This window comes from Rana temporaria, chromosome 7 (genome assembly GCF_905171775.1).
Source record: "Rana temporaria chromosome 7, aRanTem1.1, whole genome shotgun sequence".
NCBI classification, from domain to species: Eukaryota; Metazoa; Chordata; class Amphibia; order Anura; family Ranidae; genus Rana; species Rana temporaria.
This window is the reverse complement of record NC_053495.1, coordinates 54800364-54825190: the sequence shown is the minus strand read 5'-3', so window position 1 is coordinate 54825190 and position 24827 is coordinate 54800364. Positions and strand designations below refer to the sequence as shown.

General features: G+C 41.4%; 1 protein-coding gene across 8 annotated transcripts in view; it reads left to right on the top strand.

Annotated features, from left to right (window-relative positions):
• Positions 1–23146, top strand: part of LOC120945313 (neural cell adhesion molecule L1-like protein) — a 245768-nt gene extending 222622 nt beyond the window's left edge. For 6 of the 8 annotated variants that reach the window (XM_040359405.1, XM_040359407.1, XM_040359408.1 and 3 more), the window contains 5 exons: positions 3711–3776; positions 8858–8989; positions 10023–10095; positions 18862–18891; positions 21497–23146. In XM_040359405.1, the coding sequence (XP_040215339.1) occupies positions 3711–3776; positions 8858–8989; positions 10023–10095; positions 18862–18891; positions 21497–21698 (503 nt within the window). In that variant the 3' untranslated portion in view covers positions 21699–23146. The remainder of the gene's footprint in view (positions 1–3710; positions 3777–8857; positions 8990–10022; positions 10096–18861; positions 18892–21496) is intronic. The other 2 variants (XM_040359413.1, XM_040359412.1) reach the window with 2 other exon arrangements.
• The last annotated feature ends 1681 nt before the right edge of the window (positions 23147–24827 follow it).

The window sequence follows — 24827 nt, the reverse complement described above, 5'->3', positions numbered from 1 at the left end:
TTTAATATGACCCCCTGGGGATTTGGATATATATATATTGTTTGTGGCCCCCAGGGCCACAAAAGATATATACTGTATTTATTGGCGCTGCCTTGGAGGGGACAGGACCAGCGCCGTCAGATTACATGAAGAGAATCTCCTGTTTACACAGCAGCATCTCTATTAAAAGTCCTGTCTCCTGGGATGCCATTGGACGACTGTTCTGTCTATCATAGGAGGCGGGACTTTGTATTAAAGAGGCCACAGAATAAACAAGAGATTCTGCTGTTTGTAATCTGTCGGCACTCGTCCCCCCCCCCCCCCCCCTCTGCCCTCCGAGGCTGTAGATGGGCATTGTTCAGGCTGCACTGATGGCAATGGTAAGGCTGCATTCATGGCAAATGTGAGGCTGCATTTATGGCACATGTAAGGCTGCATTGATTGCAATAGTAGGGCTGCATTCTTGGCACATGTGAGGCTGCATTGGTTGCAATGGTGAGGATGCATTCATGGCAATGGTAAGCCCGTGCATGTTATACGCCGATAAATACGGTATATCCAAATAACACGCCCAAGCTCATCCTTAGTCCTAAGCAGCGCTCTGGGTTTTTGTTGGGGCCACAAAAGAAATATATACAGTATATCCAAATAACACGCCCGAGCTCTTCACCACACACAGCCACAAAGGCAAGAGAATTCTTGTTGGGCAATGTATTAGTGCTCAGATGAACACACTTAGACCAAATTTTAATGGTTCAAAGAATGTCAGGCAAAATAGTCGGCCCTCACGCATGTTCACTTAATTAAATCTGGCCCCTTTTTGAAAAAAGTTTGGACACCCCTGACATAGACCATCCTCCTCACCGCCGGTTTTTACCACCATCAGTCTGCAATCGTGAGCGGGAAGACTACCCTACAGTAGAGCGATCTAAAAGCGAGGCTTGAAAAGCTTGTGGAGCGCAGTGTGGAAGGGATGACGTCGATGACAGTGAGGAGGATGGTCTATGTAGACAGCTTTACCCCGGATGCCTCCATATTTAGATGTGCCTCTTTTTATCATCAACCATGTGAGTTGCTAAATGTTATACCTTTATTAAATGTAATCATATTGCTACACTTAGAGGCGCCTCTCTTCTCTATCATGCTGAGTTGTGACATGAGGTTGCTCTTATATCAAGACATCACTTGTATATCAAGTCAAAATGTATTTAAACATTTTGCTTGTCTTGCAAAACGCTCTCAAACCAAGTTACTCTGAAACCAAGGTTTTACTGTACTAATATGACAGGTTGAGAGAGTAAAGTAACAGAGAAATTAGCTCACCAGTCTGCTGCTATCCTTTTCATTGTTCATTGGGTGAGGGGAGACCTGTAAGTGTTACCAAACTGTAGCAGAGAAACATCAGGTTTCCTGGACTCAGAAAGGACTGTATGGCAGAACTCTAACTTTCAGGGCTGAATGGACACAATTCAAATCCTAATTGGGTATTGTATTTGATATAGAGTATTCATGTAGCCAGGGCCGCTGATAGGGGGGGACCACCAGTTCTCCTGTAGGGGGCCCGGGCTCACAGGGGGGCCCATACAGCAGAGGGAATCAGTGCGGTTGGACGGAGGGGCAAATACAGGATGCCCAATGTGAACCCGGTTTCTCTCCCTCCCACAACTTTCAGCTGCTGCAGGGAGAGACACGGACACAGCTGCCAGCTTCCCTGTCTCATTAAAAATTTAACAAATTGTTAGCCTGTATTGTTTTAAACCCTTGTAAAACATTTAAATGTTTTTGTTAAAATAAAAAAAAAACTATTTAAAAAAGGGCTAATTCACACAGCTTCTCTGTTATCTTTGTGTCCGCTAAGAATAATTTTAGTATATTTTAATTGAAAATCTTGGTTTGATATATTTGAGGGGGGCCCTGCCAGGTAGTCTGTACGGGGCCCCGTGATTTCTAACAGCAGCCCTGCATGTAGCTGTTTCCCTGAATTTCAGCTTTAGGAAACTCTTAAAGTGTATGTTTACCTTTTACAAAAATCCCCCAATGCAATTGCAGATCACATAAATGTACATACCAGCGGTCTTCATTTTAAAATACTGTTCCTGCTTTCCTTTACATATGCAGTGATGGGGGCTTCTCCACAGAACCTGCTGGCCCCCAATCCCCCTCTGTCCTGACATTTGCTGGACACCACAAATGTGCACCCAATAGTGCCTACCCTGGTAAACGGCATCATGTGCAGTGCAAGCCCAGACTGCAGCTTGAGAAGCAAAGAGCAAACTGTGTAGGTGCAAAGCTTGAATTGGCTGGTGTAGCCCCTAGGGGGAGCACACTTGTAGCGTCCTCCCCATCCTTTCAATAGAAGGGTGATTCAGGGGTCATCCGTTTCTGTGAAGAGGCCCCCATGGCTGCATACGTATAGGAAAGCAGTAATGAGGACCACTTATATGTGCTATTTATGGGGCCTGGAATTGAATAGGGGGATTTTTTGTAAAAAGTTACTAAAAGTGAACTTACACTTGAAATAATGGCCATGATTGTAGCAAGCTGAGTTAATTTATAACATGCTATTTAAAGAAGGACTCTACTTAAAAAAGTTACCCTTTTTTGGATGGTGATGGGCAGGGATCACCCAATGGGGGTTGGTTTACTAAAACTGGAGCACTCCAAATGCAGCTGTGTATGGTAGCCAATCAGCTTCTAACTTCAGTTTGTTTTGTAAGCTTTGACAATAAAACCTGAAAGCTGATTGGTTTCTATCCAGAGCTACACCAGATTTTGCAAGCTCCAGTTTTAGTAAATCTCCCCCAAACTGAGATACGCTTAAATGTTGCTAAGATACGACCTCCTACGCCGTCGTATCTTAGCTGCCTATTTACGCTGGCCGCTAGGGGCGTGTACGCTAATTTACGCCTAGAATATGTAAATCAGCGAGATACGCCTATTCACGAACGTACGCACGGCCGTCACAGTAAAGATACGCCGTTTACGTAAGGTGTTTTCAGGCGTAAAGATAAACCACCAAAAAGATGGCGCAGCCAATGTTAAGTATGGACAAATTTTTCACGTTTTACGTTGTTTGCGTAAGTCGTCCGTGAATGGGCCTGGGCGTAAGTTACGTTCACGTCGAAACCAATGAGTCTTTGCGGCGTAATTTGGAGCATGCCCACTGGGATACGTCCACGTAAAAAACGTAATTTACGTGGGGTCACAATGAATTTACATACAACACGCCCACATCTTACACATTTGAATTAGGCGGGCTTACGCCGGCCCAGTTACACTACGCCGCCGTAAGTTAGAGCGCAACTTCTTTGTGAATACAGGACCTGCTGCTCTAACTTACGGCGGCGTAGTGTATCTGAGATACGCTACGCCCTCCTAAATCTCTCTGAATCCAGCTAATAGTTGTGACACGACGCTACTCTTATATCAAGAGGTCGCTTGTATATCAAGGCAAAATGTATTAAAGCATTTTGATTGTCTTGCAAAACGCTCTCAAACCAAGTTACTCTCAAACCAAGGTTTTACTGTACTTCCTAGCCAAGCCTCCATTGTCACTAAGATATATTTTTCCATTTTTAGCTAGAGAGTCCACTAGATGGCGCTAACATTGTATGCAGAATTACTGCTTGTACAATATCACTCTCTGCTTGTGTGTCATCATATGAAGCAGACAAAATGTACAAATTGATATCATTTAGAACATTTCTCAAAGGTTTTCATTTCTTTTCCAGGATTCTCTAGCATTCCTTTTTTCCCATCTCGCACTCCTGCTTTTGCTGCCAAAGTTCCCGCTATAGGTTTGTGCAGATGCTTGTTATGTGTCTAGTGATGTGTTTGTGTTGCTTTTTCAATGCTATGCTTCATGTTCTCTGTTAGATTGCCAAGAATATCTTGCTTTGATTTCCTCCTTTTTTGCTGCTGAACTAACCTGTTTTTACCAAAGTTTGAACATGTGAATCCACTAAGTTACTAATAAGTAGTTTGGAGATGATAGCTGGTTGAACCATCTCTTGGTTTTACTCTAGCTGGGACTCTTGTTTTACTGTTCTTCATGTTGTCTTACGGTTTGTCTAAAATTGTATTTTTTTGAGTTATGCCAGAACCCAAGCCATTTACAATAACAGTTGTATTGGTACATCAAGTGAATTTTAAGAACCTGAAGGTGTCAAAAGAAAAAAAACAAAGCTGAAAATGGGTGTTTTAAGATCATGTTGGTTCTAAAAGAGGGTTACAATAAAAACAGATCTTCACAATAAATAAAAATGTATTTTCCCTTGCCTTCCCCCCTCCCTCACTCACAATTGGATATTATATTTTAATTATTTTTACTTCAGGTCCCGGCAGAGCCCTCCTGCACATCTGTGTACCTGTGGCTTTCCCGCACACGGGTGAAGACAGAGCTGTTATGAAAGTTTCAAATCTTGAAACATCTGAAAAAAACAAACAGGCTGGTTTTACTGAGAATATATGGTAGCTGCGTCAACCCTAATATACAAAGTATATAATCAATCCATCCATCAATACTCAATCAATCTCTACAGGGATACCCCACTTTTAGGTACACAATGGGGTTTATCTACTAAAGCTAGAAAGTGCAAAATCAGGCTCACTTCTGCATAGAAACCAATGAGCTTCTAACACCAGCTTGTTCAATTAAGCCTGGTAATAAAACCTGGAAGCTCATTGGTTTCTATGCAGAAGTGAGCCTGATTTTGCGCTTTCCAGCTTTAGTAAATAAACCCCATTGCGTACTTAAAGTGGAGGTTCACCCTAAAAACGATTTTTTAACATTAGAGGCAGCATAGTAAGGGCATATACTTTTGGCAGGTTTTTTTTTTCTCCGTACTTACCTTTATATTCTGATTTGGTCCAGGGCTTCCGCGTTCAGATGACTCAGGGACTGGGCGTTCCTATCCCTGCCTCAGGGTTCTGATGACTGCGGGACTGGGCGTTCCTATCCTTCGGTTCGATGATTGACGGCTTGTGAAACAGGTGTCCTGTCACACAACGCGCGTCACCAGATTTCCGGAAATAGCCAAGCTGCGAGTCGGCACTATACGGCACCTGCGCCCGCCGTGTAGAGCTGACTGCGCAGGCGCCGTATAGTCCCGACTTGCAGCTCGGCTATTTCCCAACATCTGGTGACGCGCGTTGTGCGAAAGGGCACCTGTTTCACAAGCCGTCAATCATCCAACGGAAGGATAGGAACGCCCAGTCCTGCAGTCATCGGAATCCGGAAGCCCTGGACAAAAACAGAATATAAAGGTATGTACAGAGAGAGAAAAAACGCTGAATGTAAATGCCTTTACTATGCTGGCTCTAATGTGTGTAAAATTAAAAAAAACATTTTTGGGTGAACCCCCGCTTTAAGTGGGGTATTCCTGTATTAAAAAGTGACTTTTTCAACGAATATAGTGCTCACATCAATGTGTTCAATACATTCAATAATTCTCAAAGACTTGTCCATACAAAGTGATTAAATATAAATAAAGTGATTCTATACAAAAAATTATTCAGTACACAAAAGTCCCAGTGATAGTTCTTAATAAATTAATTTCACGTGTCAAATATAAATTTGTGTTTGAACGATCTAAATGCTCGTGAGTCACCACCACCTTCCAAAATTTGCACGCTTCCTGATAGTGCATAATCTAGACGAAACGCGTTGGGTAGTTGAGCGACACTGAAGTCACATCCAGCCCCTGACCCGCACAGAAACCAAAGCTTGACTCACACGCCGTCTTCCTTGGAACAGCGAGCACAGGCTTTGTTTGGAACGCTGGATAGACTTGATGCCGGTCTATAGGCACAAGTAAATGTGAGTGAACTATCTCTTAATACTTTTAAAGAAAATTAAACTGAGGAATATTGCGCAATGATGGCCGTTTGTTTTTTCATGAGAATCAAAGAATTGTTAATGGCGGAGGCATATGAGACGAATATTGCTGCATCTGCTGGGCAAATCTCTGGTCTACCTGTATAGAGAACCAACTGAACCAGACATTACTAAGGCTTTTTGATTACTGCTTTCTGGTGAGTGCAAATTTTGGAAGGTGGTGGTGAATCACGGGTTTGGATCTCTCAAGCACAAATTTATATTTATATTTATATTTGACATGTGGGATTAATTTATATAGAGCCATCACTGGGACTTTTGTGTACTGAATCAGTTTTTGTACCGAATCACTTTATTTATATTTAATCTCTTTATATGCACAATTCTTTGATAATTAATGAATACTGTATATTGAACACATTGATGTGAGCACTACATTGGTTGGAAAAGTCACTTTTTAATATAGATTGATTATCGATGGATGTATTGATTACTGTATTTATCGGCGTATAACATGCACTTATTTCCCCTGAAAATAGGGGGCAAATCGCAGGTGCGTGTGATATATACGCCGATAGTGTACCTTGGAAGGTAAGAAGGGGGACAAACACAGCCAGAATTCACGAGCCGTCATCTCCTGTTCGGCTATCACGTCACACACACAGTCCCGCCTCCACCACTGGCATTGGACCAGTGTTCTGTCTATCACAGGAGCTGGTCCAATGCCGGTGGCTGAGTCAGGACTGTTCGTGTGTGTGATTGGCAGCCGAACAGCCGGAATTCACGAGTCATCATCTCCTGTTCGGCTCCCATGTCACACACACAGTCCCGCCTCTGTCACTGGAATTGGACCAGTGTTCTGTCTATCACAGGAGCTGGTTCAATGCCGGAGGCGGGACTGTGTGTGTCTGTGTGACTGCCAGTGACGAGTGAGAGCCGAACAGGAGATGACGGCTCTGTGATTTTATGCTCTGTCCAGTCTGCATTGATGGTGAGGTTGCATTGAGGCTAAAAAGGGGCATTGATAAATCTGCGTGATGAGATGGGCATTGATAAGGCTGCGTGATGAGATGGGCATTGATAAGGCTGCATGATGAGATGGGCATTGATCATGCCACATTGATCAGGCTGCATTGGTGAGATGTGCTGCAGATGGGCATTGATCAGGCTGCAGATGGGCACTGACCCTTATTTTAAATCCTGAAACTTCCCTCTTAAAATGTAGGTGCGTGTTATACCCCTGTGCGCGTTATGCGCCGATAAATACAGTATATACTTTGTATATTAGGATTGGCGCAGCTACGTATTTATATATATTTTGACTCTTGTACCACAAATAGTGGAAAAATTGTAGCATCAGCAAACCTTATATGTTTAATACACATATGTTCATCATTCATTATTATTATTACTATTATTATTATTGTTTTTGCGCTGGTTGTACTGAAGTCAATTGATAGATCGACTTTAGTACAATCAGCCTGTCCATAGATGGATCAAAATTTTTCCGGTTCCTGCTGAACTGGCTGAATTGCGATCCGTCTATGGCCTGCTTAAATGTAGATAATGTGGTTACATATTGTAATGAAACCTGTTTAATACATCTGGATTCCATTTAAATAACAGGTCTGGACGACATTTTAAGGGCCTTTAAACCAAATTAGTTGACTCAATTGGGTTGATTTACTAAACACAAAAAGACTGCACTCTGCAAGAGAAATTGCTCCAGAGCTTAGTATATGAGCAGAACCCTGCTGACTTCCATCATCCAGTCATGTGCAAGCCGAAATGCTGTTTTTTTAACATTTTTCTTGCAGGTAATTGGGGCTTCTTTGCAAAGCAAAGCCTTACTGCATTTACTGAGCTCTGAAGCAACTGCATACGCAGAGTGCAACTGCACTTTGCAAAGTGCACAGTCTATTTGACTTTAGTAAACCAACCCCATTGATGACAAGAAATAATGTTCTAGTGAATGGTTTTTCTCCGAATTTTTGAACCAGCCAGTGTTTGGCCAGCAATAGACAGTCTTATCTCAGTAGTTACTGTCATAGACGGCTAAAAATCATTTTATATATAACACCTCCAGTCTTTTCCAGAAATACATTTACAGAATAGAATTGTACAACAGTCCTATACATACTGTATGTCTATACCTATCATTATTATCCTTATTTCCTAAGTTTAGTTTCCATTTCAAGAAGACGTCTTAATAATGGGTGGGCATCTCCTCCCAAACCATCTCAGTAGAAGTTCATAGCTTTTCCTTTTGAGTTTCATAAAAGGCTAAGCTAAGCTTAGAAGCCTAATTGAGCTTTCCTGTACTTTATCGCGTATCTTCAGAGAAGGTAAAAATAGCTCAAGACAGCTCCAGTGAACCAGATATTATCAAAACCGACTTCTCTAAAGCTCAAAGAAGAAGTAAAAGGAAAGAAAAAAGTCACGGTTGTGATTGAGAAGAGAGCATTACTATTTAGAAGCCCTTATAAATCCACACCAAGGAGGCAAGGATACTGCCAATGGATAAAGGAACAAGTACAGTTACAGGCTATAAATGGCACCCCTGATATAATGCATGCTTAGTATAAATCTGCCCTTTTTTTTTCTGTTTCTGGCCATGTGGGAATCCAACAACTAATGACCACCAACTAGCTGTGCTTATAGATGTTAGATGGAGCTCATAAATGTTAAATGCTCACTGTCCAATACCTAGGATTTTCCTGGATGAATTGTCTCACATAAATGAAAATAAAAAAATGGCATCATTACACAGAGACATTTATATATATATATATATATATATATATATATATATATATATATATATATATATATATATATATATATATATATATATTGGGGATCAGTTAAAGTATGTGATAGCTCTAACAAATGAAACACATAACCTGTATAGCAAAATTTGTTGTCTACTAATATGTTTTGTCTTTAATGAGTTGGGAAGAAAGCCTTTTTGCAACTTTAAACAATACAAATATAAATATATATTTATGCATTTCAATTTTCTTCTATTTATTTTAATTGCAGCTTACGCTAATGCACCTCACAGCCTGTCTTCACAAGGATGGTTCATCGGACTGATGTGTGCTGTGGCTCTCCTAACTCTCTTAATGCTTGTTGCTTGTTTTGTGAAGAGAAACAGGGGAGGAAAATATGCAGGTAACAGTTAAACTACAGATAATGGGCTCCATTCATGTAGCAGTATTTTCCTCTTTAAAATTTGCGGTAAAATAGCTCAAAGCATTTAAAAAAAAAGTTTGCAATTCACAAAAAAAAAGCTTAATTTTTATCAAAATATGCAGTATTTTATCTAATGCAATATCCAGAGGGATGGATACAGTGGAGAAGAATTAGAACCCCTGTCAGTTTTTGTTGCTAATAAAGAGGTAAAATGGTTTAAGCTGTAGAAATATGCAAACTCACAAAGTCAGTGTGGTCCCTGCAGCATACAGTATGTATTAATACAAAAGTAAAAAGCTGACTAGAAAACCAGTCAAATGGGAGCTGCTTTCACAGGACACATGTGGTGTAGAAAAACCAATTAAGTAAATACAAAATATCTTTAAAAATGTCAAATATTAAAGGAAAATATAAATTACAAACATACACTGTATTGCCAAAAGTGCCACTAGATTTTCCTTCCTTCCTTTATCCTTAATAGATACTGGTAGTAGTATATGTACATACACTATATTACCAAAAGTATTGGGATGCCTGTCTTTACATGCACATGAACTTTAATGGCATCCCAGTCTTAGTCTGTAGGGATCCAAACAATATATTGTAATTTTAGTCCAAGTAGTGGTACTGTTGTTTGTGATCTCAATGGGTGATGTTGGAGTGCTGGGTTTTAATTCCTATAAAGGACGCTGCGTCGGAGTTTGCATGCTATCCTTGTGTTTCATCATACAATCATTAAACGTACTGCAAAATAAATTTGCTTCAAACTATATGACCTTGTTGTATGTACATGTATAAACATGACAGGGCCATATTTCCTTTACAGACTGATGCAAACGGTTCTTTTATTTTTTTTCTACAAAAGCAAGCAATGTGATACTGTGTCAGTGCTATATAAAATGGCCAAAATAAAATAAAGGAACAATGTAGCCTTGGGTAGCAAAATGTGGATGAAGGGAAATCTGGTCAAATATGACATGCAGATGACAGACATCATTTATTTCCTTTTCAGTAAAAGAAAAAGAAGAATTGCACCCAGAAGTTGAAGTACAGTCTATGAAAGAACAATTTTTTGATGACTACAGGTAAGTGTGTTTTTATTATGCAATTGTTATGAACATATTGACCATGGTAATTATTTGACCTTGTGCTCATAGTGCCTAATATACAGTGGATTACAAAGTTTATCTTCGATTCCTAGTGACGACAGTATATAGCTGCGTAGAGGATCAATTATGGCTGCTTCTGACAGACATACTGTCACTCTTACCCCTAACGCAGGTGGTCAGATAATCTAGCTAGCTTCACCTATTGCAGCCCCCTTTCCCATAAGGCAAGCAGGCCTACCTGTTGCCCCAAGGACTTATACTAGGGTGACCAGACATCCCCAGTTTCAGGGGACAGTCCCCTGATTGAGGACACTGTCCCCGGACCAAGTCTGTCCCTGGTTTTGTCCCCAGATTGAATTTAATAGGGGGCAGGGGCAATTTCAAAGACAATCAGTGCAGAATTAAAATAAAAAAAATAGAATTACACCCCCCGCTCCGCCGTGCTCATTAACATAGGGGGGTTGTATTTTTTCCATTATCTGAGCCCCCTTCTGATGATCATGTGCTGGTCGGAGCAGAGGGAAAATTTCTTCAGTTTCACTCGTATGTTCTTCTGCCTTGGCTCAAATCCTGGCCAGCCACCTGCCTATCTCCTTGCCTTCCCTGGCGGAGTGATCTTCCTCTGCTCCCCATCCAGTAGTAGCCGGGGCCTGAAAAGTAAGACTTGAGGCAGCGAGGTGGGCGGCGACGGACAGGGGGTCGCTGATTGTTGCCATTACTAGTAAAGAAAAAATATGTCCCCGGATTTCATTAAAAAAATCTGGTCACCTTAACTTATACACAATGCTACAAGTGCCTGGCTACCACACTGGGGCAGTTGCAAACAGCTCAGAGGTACTTGCGGTTTGGTAGAAGACAGACAAGGTTCAGAATAGTTAGGGTCAAATCTGAAGTCAAAAGGCAGGCAGAGTTCAGAGAGTAGTCGATATCGGATCGGAAGGTCATCAACAAGGAAATTAAATCTAGCAGTGCAGGGCAGACAAACAGGGAGCTTGGAATACATATTAAAAAAACGCAATATCACAAGCATGAGACTGCAGGCTTGGCTGCCTTTAATCAGGTTTGGTCTCTACCCAGAGACTGGCCACATTAATCACCTTGCAGGTGGACAGGCAGACAGGGATGCATCATAGCCAAAACCAGGAAGCTGGAAAGAGACCAGCAGCTGTCATGAACAGGAGCATTTACATGCTCCTGACATTACCCCCCTCTGAGGAGGGACCCCCAGACTCTTAGAGACAGTCTGGACATCCAGCACAGGACCATAAGGCTGGGCAAAGTTCAGGGGATCAGCAAGGTCAGGTTGGGTAGCAGGCAGAGAATCTATGGCACCAAACTGGACAGTAGACAGAGAACGAATAAAGTCAGGCTGAATAGCAGGTGACATGTCACTGGCGGCAAGCTGGATGCAGAGTGGCTTGAAGAAAAAGTTGAAGGCCCCACCGGCAGAATGAGGCAATGGATGGATGGAACTTCTTAAAAAAAGTTTGGACCCACCCGCACTAGACTTGCTGTTTCCCAGCTTTTTGGAGCAGCTTGTGACAAAGTGGCCACGGTCGCCACAGTATAAGCAGAGTCCCTGGGATTTTCTAACCTTTTCCCCAGAAGACATATGAGTAGCGCCAATTTGCATGGGCTCCTCCTCCTGGAGAGGTTGAGAGGGCTCAGGAAGGTCTGATGGAGAAGTGGGCAGTGTATTAGGGGCAAAGAAACAAACCTCTCTGTACGCCTTTCCTGTAAATGACTGTTTATAGGAATGGTTATTTGAATGGCTTAATTCAATGACTTTGGTTCAGGGTAGTGTACTAAGGAGTCGTTGATGGAGTCTGATAAGCCTAACCTGAAATGACTTCTTAGAGCTGGGTCATTCCACCCGGAGTCAGATGCCAAGTAGCGGAACACAGAACAGTATTGTTCAGCAGTGTGGGCAGTGTCGGGATCATCATAGAATAAGCCCAGGTCCTTGAAGAATGCTTTGACTGACCCTTGGGCTATGTCATCTGCAGGGAGACTAAAAAGCCCAAGACTGGGGTCCCCCTGCAACCATGTAATAATCAGGTTAATCCGCTGTGCTTCAGAACCAGAAGAGTGTGGCTTAAGCTTAAAGGATAGCATATAACTATTTTTAAAGTTGGAAAACATATGGGGATCACCAGAAAAATGGTCAGGCGGGTTACCTTTGGGCTTTGGTTCCTGTGTTACTGATGGAGATGAGTTTACACAAACAGTTCCTGCACTTGGTGTGCCAATTTGCAAATCTTCTCAACAAATAAACAAGCCTGTGTAGAGTCTATCTTCACAGAAAAATGTTCTTGTTAAAGGCTTGTGATAATGTCACGATTACCCCTAATGCAGGTGGTCAAACACTATAGCTGGCTTCTGTGTTCTTATCCCCTTCCCGCCGAGCGTACCCATATATGCTGTCAAAATGTTTATACTGAAATAATAAAACAGTATTGTAGTTATGAAATTATGCAAATCTTTGTTTTGGGAGATTTTATATTTTTCCACAAATACAAACAAGAAATTCAAGTTTGTTTGTCCATGCTATTTTGAAGAAAAGTGACACACATGATATGCTTAAAATATATATATTTATTTACTTAAAATACAGTGCAAATTAATATCAGTTATATTTCGTGATAATACAAATAAATGGATATACTTCTATTATCAAAGATAAATGATGATACAGATAATATTCACATTTCTACGCAAGCTCTTATTACAAAATACCACATTTCAATACTTGAATGATACTTGTTAAATTTTAGACTTGGTAACTTTAGTGAATAGCTTTCCGTGACTCCACAGACTTGTGTAAACAATTCGTGTTTACTTTAGTACGGTGATGATTCCTTCTCAAAACAAACAGATCTTCTAACTTAAACTTTAAACATGCACAGACAAAATGTTATACCATGCATGTGGCTTGATAATTTAATCAACACTTATTTTAGATTTAGAATGAATCTATTTTAGACACATATCATGACAAAACCATTGTACAGACATTGGGGCAGATTCACAAAGATCTGCACCCGCGCAGCGTATCTGAGCAGTGGCGTCTCCAGCTTTCATATTTATGGGGGGCACATGGGGGGACAGGGACAAAAGTAGGGGGGCCAACTATAAAATGCAATTATATATATTTATCCTGGGGCCCTTTACTACAATCCCACTATGGGCCCTTTCACATGTTCTGCAGTGAGCTCCCTTCCTACTATACTGGGGCCCCCCAGAAAACAAGAGATATATGTCACCAGCACACCAAGAAAATATAAGGGTCCAAAGCAGTGGGAGAACTATCATTGTTGCAAAGGTTGTCTTGCCACCGAGCCCTGGTGTTCTGCCACAGTGGGGATCCCCAGCTGTCCTGTCCCTGCTATTTACAGCGCTGGTCTGGCGTCTGTCTCCTTGGCAGCGGCGGCAGTCTATTAGGACCTAGTGCTGGTGACATTATGGGTGCATGCAGGGGAAGGCTGGCACTATTGGTTATAGAGAGCCGAGCCCCCAGCTGGTCACCTAGCAGCAGTAATGCTGTATAACCTTCTCTGTTGACATGCTGATCGGCATGTGATACAGGTAATGCTCCCAGTCAGATCTAATAAACACAGTATTTATTAGCATCAAGAGTACAACCACATAAATATAATCAACCATATGATCAGCAGCCATGTGGGCTCTATGCCTGTAAAGTGTGGGCTTTGATCAATAAAATCACTGATATTTATGACTAGGATTTGACTAAGAGCATCACCTGCATCCCGATCAGCATGTCAGAGAAGGGTCCACTGCTGCTAAGCAACCCGCAGGGAGCTCAACTGTCTATAACCAATAGAGATGGGCTCGGGTGTGTATGAAATCCCACATGCCCAATCCTGCCAGGAAGCCGACACTCCACAGTGCTAATCAATGTATGGGCTGCCTAAGAGCTAAGACCAGCCATAGACAGTTGAAATCTCAGCTGGTTCAGCAGAAACTGGCTGAGATTTGAACCATTAATAAGATGATTCTCTTATAATTATCACTAGTGGTTGCTGTATAGCCACTGGTGATAATCACTGTTTGTCGGGAGAATATAATTGCTGGGCAGGAGGGATATTCCCCTGTCACCACTGTCTGTTGATGGGGGAATCATGCAAGTTTCTTTCCTGCAATTTGTGGATGCAGGAAAGAAATTTGCACCGTATATTATCTGCCTAACTGAAAGTTAAAGCGGAGTTCCGGCCACAATTTCACTTTTTAAATATAAATACCCCTGTAATACACAAGCTTAATGTATTCTAGTAAAGTTAGTCTGTAGACTAAGGTCCGTTTTGTTAGGTTGTTACAGCATTTAGACACTTTATAAAATAGAAATTGACTGGGGCCATATTAAGTGTGGGCATCATGAAGCCAGACTGTATGACTTCCTGGATTTCAGCCTTGCAGATCTCGCACATGCTCAGTGCTGCACAAGCAGTGTCAGATCAGGTTTCAGCACCTGTGCTGTCCAAGTCACATGATTATTTGAGACTGGGGAGTGCACAGACTCCTGGAAAGTTACACCCACTACATTCCCAGGAGTCTGTGCGGTGTAGGTTAGGAAGCATTAAGCACCTAGGTGCAGGAAGTGGGAAGATTAACTATTCTGCCTAGCAACAACACTTTGAAGGCATCTAAAAAAAAAAAAAATTTCCGTAAAGGACTAATGACATTTTTTTAAAACTACTGATGTAATGTTATATTTATGGGTGGAACTCCACTTTAAAGTAAATTGTGAATGTTTTGAAAGAACAGGAGAGGGGGAGGGAGACAGATGGGGGGGAGAGAAGGGATGGAGATAATGTAGTTCAGTGATTACAGTGTACTGCAGTCTGCAGTGCACACACTTAAACACGGTCCAGGCTAGAATATCTGGTTGTGTGAGCGCTCGCATTATGCAGTGTCGGCGAGCAGACGGAGGGGGAGGAATCTCCCGCAGAGCTGACTGGGGACGCTCTCCCTCTCGGGGAGCAAAATACAAAAATTGCAAAAAAATAATAATATTTTTTTTGGGGGGGGGCACATGGTGGGGCACAGCATGATGTTGGGGGGGTCAGGGCCCCCTCTGGCCCCCCCCTAGGGACGCCTCTGTATCTGAGATACGCTACGCCACTGTAACGTACTTGGCAAATCTTTGAATCCAGAAAGAATTTGCGCCGTAAGTTACGGTGGCGTAGTGTATCTCTTGCGGCGTAAGGGCGCGGAATTCAAATGCGGCGAGTAGGGGGCGTGTTTCATTTAAATGAAGCGCATGCCCCGTCCGTCAAAACTCCCAGGGTGCATTGCTCCAAATGACGTCGCAAGGACGTCATTGATTTTGACGTGAACGTAAATGGCGTCCAGCCCCATTCATGGACGACTTACGCAAACGAAATACAATTTTTCAAATTCGACGCGGGAACGACGGCCATACTTAACATTGCGTACGCTACCAGATAGCAGCTTTAACTATATGCCGTAAAAAGCCGAACAGAAACGACGTAAAAGAATGCGACGGCCGCTCGTACGTTCGTGGATCGTCGGAAATAGCTAATTTGCATACTCAACGCGGATTACGACGGGAACGCCACCCAGCGGACGCCGAAGAATTGCATCTAAGATCCGAAGGCGTACGAAGACGCCTGTCGGATCTAACCCAGATGCCGTCGTATCTTGTTTTGAGGATTCAAAACAAAGATACGACGCGGGAAATTTGAAAGTACGCCGGCGTATCAATAGATACGCCGGCGTACTTTCTTTGTGGATCTGCCCCATTGTATTTAGCTTTTTAGAGACAAACAAAACTGTGTATGTCTCTTAATATTTGGAATATAAGTATTTCATACTGCAGTTAAAAATAATACAACTCCAATTTGCTCTGCCATATATTTAAATGGTTTTAGTAATGTATATGCAAAAACAATTCAATTACCAAAAAGGTACACATAAAAAGATTAATATATAAGATTAATACTTTACCAATACTTTACCAGTAGTCTAAGAAACTTTGTTTTTGAGAAGTATCAGAATGATGAGTCCCACAGGACTTCTTTCAACATTCCTACATCTCTCCATTATCTCCTCCTCCTCTCATCTTACAAGACTCCTCCGAGATCTCCTTTAGCCAAGCATCTCCTTGCCTTTCAGAATTTAGCGACCCCATTCCAGCTATGGGTAGCTACTTTTATCCCATTCAAAAAGTGGGTGTGTGTGTCATTACTGTGAATGGATGATGTAAGATGACAGTGTGTTTCTATGTTACCATGACAACCAAGTCTGGTGGCCATCTTGAATAATTACTATTTTCAACCTCCAGAGGCAGTGTTGTATAAGAAATGACTATTAATGTTGTTTTCATCTCGTCTCCTGTTTAAATATATGTATGTGAGAAAGTATACCCCCACACAATTAGCGGGGGGTTGTTAAATTCCTTGAAACTGAAGTCATGATTCTAGCGATAAGCATAACAGTTATTCGTGAACATTCTCACTAATAGAATACCATGTTTGCAATATTTATCATAATAATATATATGCATTAATGGGTTTTTGAATATTAAAACAGATACATTATACACATATTATGAAAGAAAAAATATTATTTAAAATATATAATACAATAGCTTAATTTGTGAATAAGCCCTCTTGTTTCGTAGCTTATTCTGGAAATACCAATTAGGTCTGTAAGCTCATGGATCCCTTATCTTGTTTATTTTACTAAGTGTTCAAACCTTTAACCCCCTTGGCGGTATTCGCCTCGCTGAATCCACAGGCAGTGATTTTGAGTTGATTACATTATTGAATAATTTTTATTATAATTATATTATTATTTGTTATAATTATTTATAATTATTTATTATATTATAATTTATAATTTTGTTTTTAAAAAAATTTCATACCCGGGATGCCTACGATTTAAGTGAGTTATTCCTAAGAATTACAGGCCTACAGTATAAAACGCCAAATTTCCTTGCAAATAATGGTACCGCTTTCAGCACCTTTTTTCTGAAATAATCATACCGCCAGGGAGGTTAATTTATAACCTGGAAAGATGGTACAGGCAAGATTTGCACAGTCTTCTTGTAAGACAGTCTTGAGCAATCATGAACTTCGATGTAACTTTAAAGGGAAAATGGCTTCTCTTATGTTCAATGAATAATATAAGATATACAGGCCTATATATATTATTTTAACCCCAATAGTTCCGACAGTATGTATATACAGTCATGGCCAAAAATATTAGCCCCCCTTCATTTCTGTCACCCTGCATTTCTGTCACCTAGAAAACTGTTGCAATTACAAATGTTTAGGCATTCTCATGTTTATTTTTGTTTATATTGGTATGACACAAAAAAAAGCAGAGAAACAAAAACCCAAATCCGACACATTCCACGCAAAACTCCATAAATGGACTGGACAAAATTATTGGCACCCTCAATTTAATATTTGGTAGCATACCCCTTGGGGAATTTTTTTTAAATGAATCGCTTCCTGTAACAATCAATGAGTGTCTTACAACTATCTATTGGAATTTTGGACCACTATTGTTTCGCCAACTGCTGAAGATCTCTACGATTTGAAGGGTTCCTTTTCCAAACTGTTGTTTTGAGATCTCTCATTGCTGGCCAGTTCAGTACTCTCCACCGCTTTGTTTTAAACTATTTCTGGGTGATTTTTGACATGTGATTTGGGTCATTGTCTTGCTGTAAGGGGGAATTTGGGGGAACTCAGTTCCACCACCTCTGGCTCAGACCCTTTGGTGCCTGTGCTCACCACAATCACTTGTAAATGCAGAAGTCTGGTTTCTGTGTTTACAAGTGACAGCTCTGCACTCTGTGTGTAACCCCCCTGAACTCTGTACTCTCTATTTAATGCAATCCTGGTATTTAATGCCCCTTTAAGACCCTTCTACTGTTTGTGAAATCTGAACGGGTCGTGGTTGAGTTCCTGCACCTATTTTCTGAGAACAAAAGCTCTGTGTAAGACCCATGAGCTCTGATGTAGACCAGACTTTCTGACACTGGGCCCTGCATTGCACCCTGGAATTCTTTGGTAGTCTTCAGATTTCATAATGCCATGCACACGGTCAAGACATCCAGTGCCTGAAGCAGCAAAGCAATCCCAAAACATCAGTAAACCTCCACCATGTTTGACTGTAGGGACTGTATTCTTTTCTTTAAGCCCTGGTTCACATTGATGCTACTTTGAAATTGCGCTACTTCACTTGAAGTAGTGCGATTTCAAAGTAGCAAGGTCAGCGCAATTTCAGGTGCTACTTGATAGACATCTGTGTGGCTTCATACATAGATATCTATTAAAATCGCACCTGAAATTGGCAAAAGTAGTGCAGGAACTACATTTGCAAATCGGTGCGGCACCACAAAATCGGTGTCGCACTGATTGGAACAGTGCCATTGCCTCCAATAGGCTGTCACTTGTCATGCATTTTGATCTCTGAAATCGCATGACAAATCGCTCCAATGTGAACCTAGGCTTAAGGCCTCATTTCTTTTTCTGAGAAAAGTAGGGAAAATCCGATTGCCTCTCGGGGGGATCAGGAAAAAAATTTTTTCGATGCTGTAGCAAATAGGAGCATGCTTTGCTGGGGTTTTTCACCCTCCACTGGATCAACTGTGGGTATAGGTTTGTGTATATGACATTGTATTTTATTTTATTTTTTCGTGGTTGAACTTGATGGACTTGTGTCTTTTTTCAACTTTGTTTCGTCTGTCCACAGCACATTCTCCCAAAAAGATTTTGTCCTCAGGTAAGTTTTTTCAAACTCCAATCTGCTTTTTTATGTTTCTGTGTCAGCAGTGGGTCCTCCTGGGTCTCTTACCATTGCGTCACTTTTCATTCAGAAGGTGATGTAGTGCAAGCTGACACAGTTGTACCCTGTGCCTGAAGGTCTAGAAGTTCATCGAGGTTATCTATCCATCATTCAAACAATCTTTCCTTGCAATCTTTGATACATTTTTCTCTTTTGTACATGTCCAGGGAGATTAGCTACAGTGCCATGGGCTGTAAACTTCTTGACAATGTTGCGCACAGTGGACACAGGAATAAGAAGATCTCTGTAGATGGACTTGTAACCTTAAGATTGTACATGTTTTTCCACAATTTTTGTTCTCAAATCCTTAGATAATTATTTGCTGCTCTTTCTCTTCTCCATGCTCCCTGTGGCACACATACACACAATAGAAAGGTTGAGAACATTTTTCACCATTTTAACTGGTTGCTGTTGTGATTTCTATATTGTCAGCACCTGTTAATTGATACAGGTGAGTTTAATTACAAATTACAGGAGCATGACACACTTGGAATGTGATTATTTCTTACAATTTTGAGAAGGTGTCAATAATTTTGTCCAGTCCATTTTTGGAGGTTTGCGTGTTTTGTTTCTCCACTTTTAAGAAATAAACATGAGAATGCTTAAACATTTGTAATTGCAACAATTTTCTAGGCAAGTGGTGACAGAAATGCAGGGGTACAATATTTTTGGCCATGACTGTATGTGTGTATATATGTATGTACCGGTATATATAAGAGAGAGATATATATATACTATATATATATATATATATATATATATATATATATATATATATATATATATATATATAATTAGATAAATAAATGTTGCGCTAGAATCAACTAATTATTTGATGAGTTGCATCAGTATTATGTGGGGAGAGAGAGCCTTATGATAAAACAAAGGGTTAACAGTTCATGTTAATTAGGGTTGTCCCGATACCGATACTAGTATCGGTATCGGGACCGATTCCAAGTATTTGCGGGAGTACTCGTACTCCCGCAAATACCCCCGATACCGAAATAGAATACTCCAGCCCCCCCGGCCACCGTTGCGCCGCATCCCCGCTGCCGCCGACTGTTTAATACGCGCGGGGAACATTACAGCTTTCATTTGAATAGCTGTAATGATTCGCGCCGCGTATAGACACTCCCCCTTGCTCGGGTGAACTGTCCAATCCCGAGCAAGGGGGAGTGTCTATACGCGGCACAAATCATTACAGCTATTCAAATGAAAGCTGTAATGTTCCCCGCGCGTATTAACCAGTCGGCGGCAGCGGGATGCAGGTAAGGGGGACATGGCTGGATATGGGGGGAGACATGGCTGCATATGGGGGACATGGCTGGATATGGGGGGGAGACATGGTTGCATAGGGGGGGACATGGCTGGATATGGGGGGAGACATAGCTGCATATGGGGGACATGGCTGCATATGGGGGGGGGACATGGCTGCATATGGGGGACATGGCTGGATATGGGGGAGGCATGGCTGCATATGGGGGGGAGACATGGCTGCATATGGGGGACATGGCTGGATATGGGGGGAGACATGCCTGCATATGGGGGGACATGGCTGCATGGGGGGGACATGGCTGGATATGGAGGGACATGGCTGGATATGGGGGGGAACATGGCTGCATATGGGGGGACATGGCTGGATATGGGGGGAGACATGCCTGCATATGGGGGGACATGGCTGGATATGGGGGGAGACATGGCTGCATCTCTGGGGGGACATGGCTGCATTTGTGGGGGGACATGGCTGCATTTGTGGGGGGACATGGCTGCATTTGGGGACACATTTAAAAAAAAAGTATCGGTATTCGGTATCGGCGAGTACTTGAAAAAAAGTATCGGTACTTGTACTCAGTCCTAAAAAAGTGGTATCGGGACAACCCTAATGTTAATGATCGCCAGTCCTACACTGCTGTCAGAAGATCCAAACAGCTGTAATCTCCACCACCACACAAACACTGTGTCTTGGGTGAATGTGCTGATAACACTCAATGTGCTGATAAAACTGTCAGAGATCAAACCAGTGCGACCACTCCACCAGCATTCAGATGTTCACAAGGCATATGACATGAAAGGAAAGGAGAAACGACATAGCATAATACTGCTTATGCAAAGGAAACCAGGCAATTTGCAGTAGTATCACTCACGAATCCTCGGTTTTTAAACAGCGTGTATGCAGCTCAGTTCCTCGGATTCCTCATTCGGCACATCTGTGCGTCCCGTCACTCAAGCTCCTCCCCCACGCGTTGCGTCACTGGTCACGTGACTTAATCATGGGTCTATATATATATATATATATATATATATATATATATATATATAGATATAGCTAAGCATCTATATATAGCAGAATATAAAGGATAAACACAACAGGATAAAATAGAATGTTGTCACCCTAAATGTGGGTCTGAACAAGGACCTTCATGATTAAAACAATAGGCATTATTTTGATGAAAATTTACTGAAAATTACATTAATATGTTGACAAATATATAGGATGATAGTGATTGGATTTACATATAACTTTGTCTTCTCTATATTGCAGTGATAAGAAAGCATTGAATGGAAGTATGGATTCACTAAGCCTAGACACTAAAACCTTAGACAGTGTGGACAGCCTTGTTCAGTACAGTGATGGTGAACACAGTAACTTCAACGAGGATGGTTCCTTCATTGGGGCATATAGAGAATCCAAGGACAAAGGTCAAGATGACGAAAATTCATCAGTTCAGCATCTCCACTCCTAATTAAGACACAATATTCAAAGAAAATTTAACTTCTGTCCTACATTACATCACGTTGTTAAAAGCAAACTCAGAAGAAAGTTTACACTAGAGAAACTTGGATATCCTGTCACCTGGCCTTTTGTGACCACTCAACATCATCATTTAAAAGAAACCTTTGCTGAGAAAAGTACAAAGCTGCCATGATTGACCTTATTCTGAAAAAAAATAGTTGTCTGTCTGTCTCTGGATTAGTACGTTCTGAGTTACTGACCAGGAACATGTACGTAGATAGTGAAGTCAAAACTCCTAAAATCCATACTTAGTCTACGACGTAGATCGGAAACTTTTGAAACAATCAGTTTTGTATGACCGCCAGCTTACTAGAATTCTAATGAGAGATCAGAAGTGGCAGCCTATGCATTTCTACCAGTACAGGTTTCCATTCGTTTTTACATTTGAAAGACTGGATCATCAACAACCATCTCTTCATTCTTACCAGAATGCCATAAATTAATTGTGACTGCCAAACATGATCACTTATTGCTGGATATAAAAATTGGTGTACATATATAGTCTGATTCAAATTTTTATAGACTAAAGACAAGTACACGGACAATAGGCATCAGCAGTGAGCCGCAATGCATGAAGGAACATCTCACTTTTTTAGGCAGATACATGTTACACTTTCTCATACATATTTCCAAATATGACTGTTTTAAAAAAAAAATCCAACTGTTCAGTGATTGCAAATGCATGGTATTGTTTTCGCACATATGCAACCAAAATTCTGATCAAAGGGGATATCATTCAGAATACCACGGAAAAGAGGCAGAACTCATTTTATAGGATCAAGCTTGAATGTATGTGGTATTCTCCTATGATCACTTTCGATGTGTCTATTTTTCTTTTATTGTGTGTGAAGTGTTAGATCCATTTTTTTTTCAATCATTTTGAAAAATGGCAAACAAATATGGCAGGTGTGTGGTAATTTTGTAAAATTAAGAAATTATCAAAGTAAAAAAAAAAGACTGCGAAAATTATGATAACATGAGATACGAACGCATAAGGCAAACCAACATTGTGCATTCTGATTACCAAGGTGTGTCCAATTTTGGTATAGGGTAACAAAATCCATAAACAAAGCACAGCAAAAGTACAAGAATCACTAATAGTATCTCTAACAAAAGCACAGACATTTAAACTAAGTACAAATAGAAAGTGTTGACCAAAGGACCTTGGAGGTTAGTATTTTTTTTTTTTTTTTACAAAGCTTTGACACCTCTTACTAGTTTTAGGTCTGCATAGCCAGGATCTCAGCACTCTTTCACTTTTCTATGTACAATTAGACAGACAGGTGAACAAATCTATCTATCATTCATCTATGAGTATATTGTTAAACAGCATGACCTAGGCCAAGGGTTGACAGGAAAACACTGTTTATTTTGATGTCATGAGATTATAAATTTCACGAGGAAACAAAGGTAAGCATACAAATGCCTAAATAAATATCCTATTTTATATATAATAATCTGTCTAATTTAGACCTAATTTAGAGCTGACAGGGATGAGCTCAGTGCTGCTGTGATGTGGGAGAGAAAGGGCATTGCACAAGCAAGAGTCCTAAAAGAGGGACGAGGCTGAGGCCTCGTACACACGACCGTTTTGCTCGACAGAATCCATCAAAAAACTTGGTGGCAGAGCTTTTTTGCCAAGGAAAACGGTCGCGTGTATGCTTTTCATTGAGAAAACTGTCGAGAAACAAGGACAAGTTCTCTTTTTCCTCAACGGTAGTCTCAATTTCCTCGTCGTGTTCCTCGTCGGGCTGGTTTTCGAAGAGAAACACGATCGTGTGTATGCTTAGAAACCCGCGCATGCCTAGAATAAAGTATGAGAGGGGAGCGCACCTTCGGTAAAAGTAGCGTTTGTAATGGAGATAGCACATTTGTCACGCTGTAACAGACTGAAAAGTGCAAATCGTCTCTTACCAAACATTTACTTAACACGCAGTAACATGAGATTAGCAAAATCAGCCCCAAGGGTTGTGCCAGTGGAATCGAACTTCCCCTGCCGTTGTATGTGTTGTACGTCACCGCGTTTGAGAACGAGGAGATTTGGTCTTGACAGTGTGTACGCAAAGAAAGCTTATCAAGTTTCTCGACAAGCCTAACAAGGAACTCATCGAGGAAAACGATGTGTATTTTCCGGCGAGTTCCTCGGTCGTGTGTACGAGGCCTCATTCTTGTGATGTATCCCTCGTACGTGTGCCTCCCAGATCCTAGGCAGGTGTGGCTGATCTCTTATACTGGTAGTTTTTCGACCAGGATCCAGGGAAACGCCAATGGCCTACAGGTATGGTTTTTAAACTAAGCACCGATTTCGTAATCTGCTTCGAGATCTTAGAACTACTGGGCCCCTTGACCACATGGTACACTTTATGACAAAGGCAAACTTAACCCTTAAATCTTTTATTCTAAAAAGAAAAAAAATTGTTGCTCTAACTGCTTAAAAGTGTTTGCTGGATTTAGGCTTTCATTTATTAGTCAGGTACGCAAAGTCCATCTAAATCTAAAGACTGTCTAAGGCCCCATTCACACCTAGGCGTTTTTACGCCTGAAGCGCACTGCTCACAAACGCCAGAGGGGAGAATTAACATTATTCCCTATGGTGACTGTTCACACCTGAACGCCTGAACGCCCAAACGCCTGTCGCCCGAAGCTCAAACAAGTCCCGGACCTTTTTTGGTCGCGCGAATCGCGCGACAGCGGCGTTTGAGCGTTTTTTTCCCCCCATAGAAAGTAATGGGAAACGCGCGTATTGAGCGTATCGCGCGACAACGGGCGTTTGCTATGGGCGTTTCGTTGCTTTAATCAATGGAACTTGTCGCCCAGGCAGAAGATTAAAAAAAATCTACCAACATAGCAACAAGTGATGAAAAGATGATAATTTTTCCTATTGGCTAAAATAAGAAACGCCGAAGTACAAAAACGTCGCACGACGCTGTATGCAAACGCGCAAATAAGCATGAATACGCGCGAAAAAAAACGCCCGAAAAAACGACCGAACGCCCTACGCTCAGGTGTGAATGCAGCCTTAAGGAGTAACTATACTTTTGTTGAGAAAAAAACATTCCCCTCTGGGGGATCTATGTAG